Below are 2,500 nucleotides of genomic sequence, written 5' to 3' on the forward strand. Positions count from 1 at the left end.
AAACCAGTCTCAAGGCACTGGCACAGACCTGGGCTTCCGCTTCTGTCAGGATGACTTCACTATTAAGATGCCTGTGAGGAGCAACCTCACACACACACACACACACCCTCACACCCTCACACACACACACACACACAAACACACACACGCACCCACACACACCCTCAGACACACATATACACGCACACAAACACACACACACACAAACACACACACACACCCTCAGACACACACACACACACACACAAACACACACACACACCCTCAGACACACATATACACACACAAACACACACACACACCCTCAGACACACATATACACACACACAAACACACACACACACAAACACACACACAAACCCTCAGACACACACACACACCCTCAGACACACATATACACACACAAACACACCCTCAGACACACATATACACACACAAACACACACACACACCCTCAGACACACATATACACACACACAAACACACACACACACACACACACACAAACCCTCAGACACACACACACACCCTCAGACACAAATATACACACACACAAACACACACACAAACACACACACACACCCTCACTCATATACAAACACAAATTTGAGTTAAATAACTGAAGCTGGCGAGAGAACCCTGATGTTTTTGCTCTTCTTAGTTTAATTTCTTATAAATTCCTGACTCTCTTTCCCTATCACGTCTTATCACCACCTCTTTCTCTCCATGTTGTTTATTCAATGGCAAGATCTGCAAACACAAACATAAATGCTATTTAGAGATAAACTCGGCCTTTTCTCTTTCTGTATGTGTGTGTCAGGTGATCATGCTGAGTTCAGTCACTGATCTGCTGCGTTATATTGATGAGAACCAGTTGAGCACTGATTTCAGTGGAACTTTCGAGTGCTGCTCCACAGACTGGATTGTCCTGAGGACGGTCAGCAGATTTACACACACTTATTCATGTCTGTGCTAAACTGGTGGCCATAAGCCTTCATTACTGGTTAGCAACACTACACTTGCAGTCTACACCCTCTGAACATTTATTGGTGTATAAGGGATGTTATGGACATCACCTTTTCAATGTAATCCTGTGTGTGATGTTAATGACACTGCGTAAACCTCAGTGTTGTGTAGTACCTGTTTGTGCCCCCTGCAGGCGATAGAGAGTTTTGCAGTGATGGTGAAGGATGTTGCTCAGCTGCTGCAGGTGTTTGGGACCGAACTGGCTGAGACTGAACTGCCAGAAGAACCGAACGCCATCGAATACCTGCTCCGCTCTCACACTGACAAATACAGGCAGATGAAGGTACCTTCTAACTGACACACCAGCTGTGTGAACCCAGACAATACCTACTCTATTTCACTGAACAGCATCACTTACCCAATTACACTATGAAAGCAGTGTGTGAGTGTGTGTGTGTGTGTGTGTGTGTGTGTGTGATGTTAAAAGTAGTGAATAGATGACTGAATTAGTTAATAAAGGAGTGTGTTAATGATGACAGGATGATATTCGCTCAGTGATGAAGGAGGGACGTCAGATCCTGTCTAATCTGGAAGGAGTTAAAAGGTCAGAGGACAGGGACATCGCTCAGGACAGCGACACTGTACAGAGGTAATAATGTGTTAATAATGCATAAATATAAAGAATCCATAAATCACCTGTCATTTAACTGTTAATGAATTTATTATTTTCTTATTTATATCTGATCAATTATAGATAGGAAACTGTGGAGTTCTGGCAGTTTGATACTCAAGAACTGTGTGTGTGTGTGTGTGTGTTGCAGGCTCCTGACCCAGCTCAGGGACATGGAGATGGCATTTGATGGGTTCTTTGAGAAACACCACCTGAAACTGCAGCAGTATCTGCAGCTGCTTCGCTACGAGCTGAGCTTTCATGAGGTGTGCTGAGGAGAAGGTTCTCTCTGTGGGACTGCTACAGCCAGAATCCACATCAACACACATCACACACCACTGGTTACATGAGCAAAACACACAATTAACACAGTGGGTTAGGAGTGTACCCATTAGAACATTTTAATAAAAAACACACAAAAGTGTTGTGTGTGTATGTGTGTGTGCATGTGTGTGTGTATGTATGTGTGTGCGTGTGTGTGTGTATATGTGTGTGTGTATATATGTGTGTGTGCGTATGTGTGTGCGCATGTGTATGTGTGTGTATGTATGTGTGTGTGTATGTGTGTGTATATGTGTGTGTATGTGTGTGTATGTGTGTGTATGTGTGTGTGTGTGTGTATGTGTGTGTGTACTGTATGTGTGTATGTGTGTGTGTATGTGTGTGTGTGTGCATGTGTGTGTGTATGTGTGTGTGTGTATGTGTGTGCATGTGTGTGTGTATATGTGTGTGTGTGCATGTGTATGTGTGTATATGTGTGTGTATGTGTGTATATGTGTGTATATGGGTGTGTATGTGTGTGTGTGCATGTGTGTGTGTGTGTATGTGTGTGTGTGCATGTGTGTGTGTGTATGTGTGTATGTA

General features: G+C 43.6%; 1 protein-coding gene across 4 annotated transcripts in view; it reads left to right on the forward strand.

Annotated features, from left to right (window-relative positions):
- Nucleotides 1–2,500, forward strand: part of LOC132863336 (proto-oncogene DBL) — an 18,148-nt gene that overhangs the window by 966 nt on the left and 14,682 nt on the right. For 3 of the 4 annotated variants that reach the window (XM_060896079.1, XM_060896078.1, XM_060896080.1), the window contains exons 2-6: nucleotides 1–73; nucleotides 821–937; nucleotides 1,160–1,309; nucleotides 1,506–1,615; nucleotides 1,788–1,902. The exon at nucleotides 1–73 is cut by the window's left edge and continues 47 nt beyond it. In XM_060896079.1, coding sequence (XP_060752062.1) covers nucleotides 1–73; nucleotides 821–937; nucleotides 1,160–1,309; nucleotides 1,506–1,615; nucleotides 1,788–1,902 — 565 coding nt within the window. Of the gene's footprint in view, nucleotides 74–820; nucleotides 1,004–1,159; nucleotides 1,310–1,505; nucleotides 1,616–1,787; nucleotides 1,903–2,500 lie in introns of those variants that run through there. The other variant, XM_060896082.1, reaches the window with a different exon arrangement.

The sequence above is a fragment of the Tachysurus vachellii genome, chromosome 20 (assembly GCF_030014155.1).
Source record: "Tachysurus vachellii isolate PV-2020 chromosome 20, HZAU_Pvac_v1, whole genome shotgun sequence".
NCBI classification, from domain to species: Eukaryota; Metazoa; Chordata; class Actinopteri; order Siluriformes; family Bagridae; genus Tachysurus; species Tachysurus vachellii.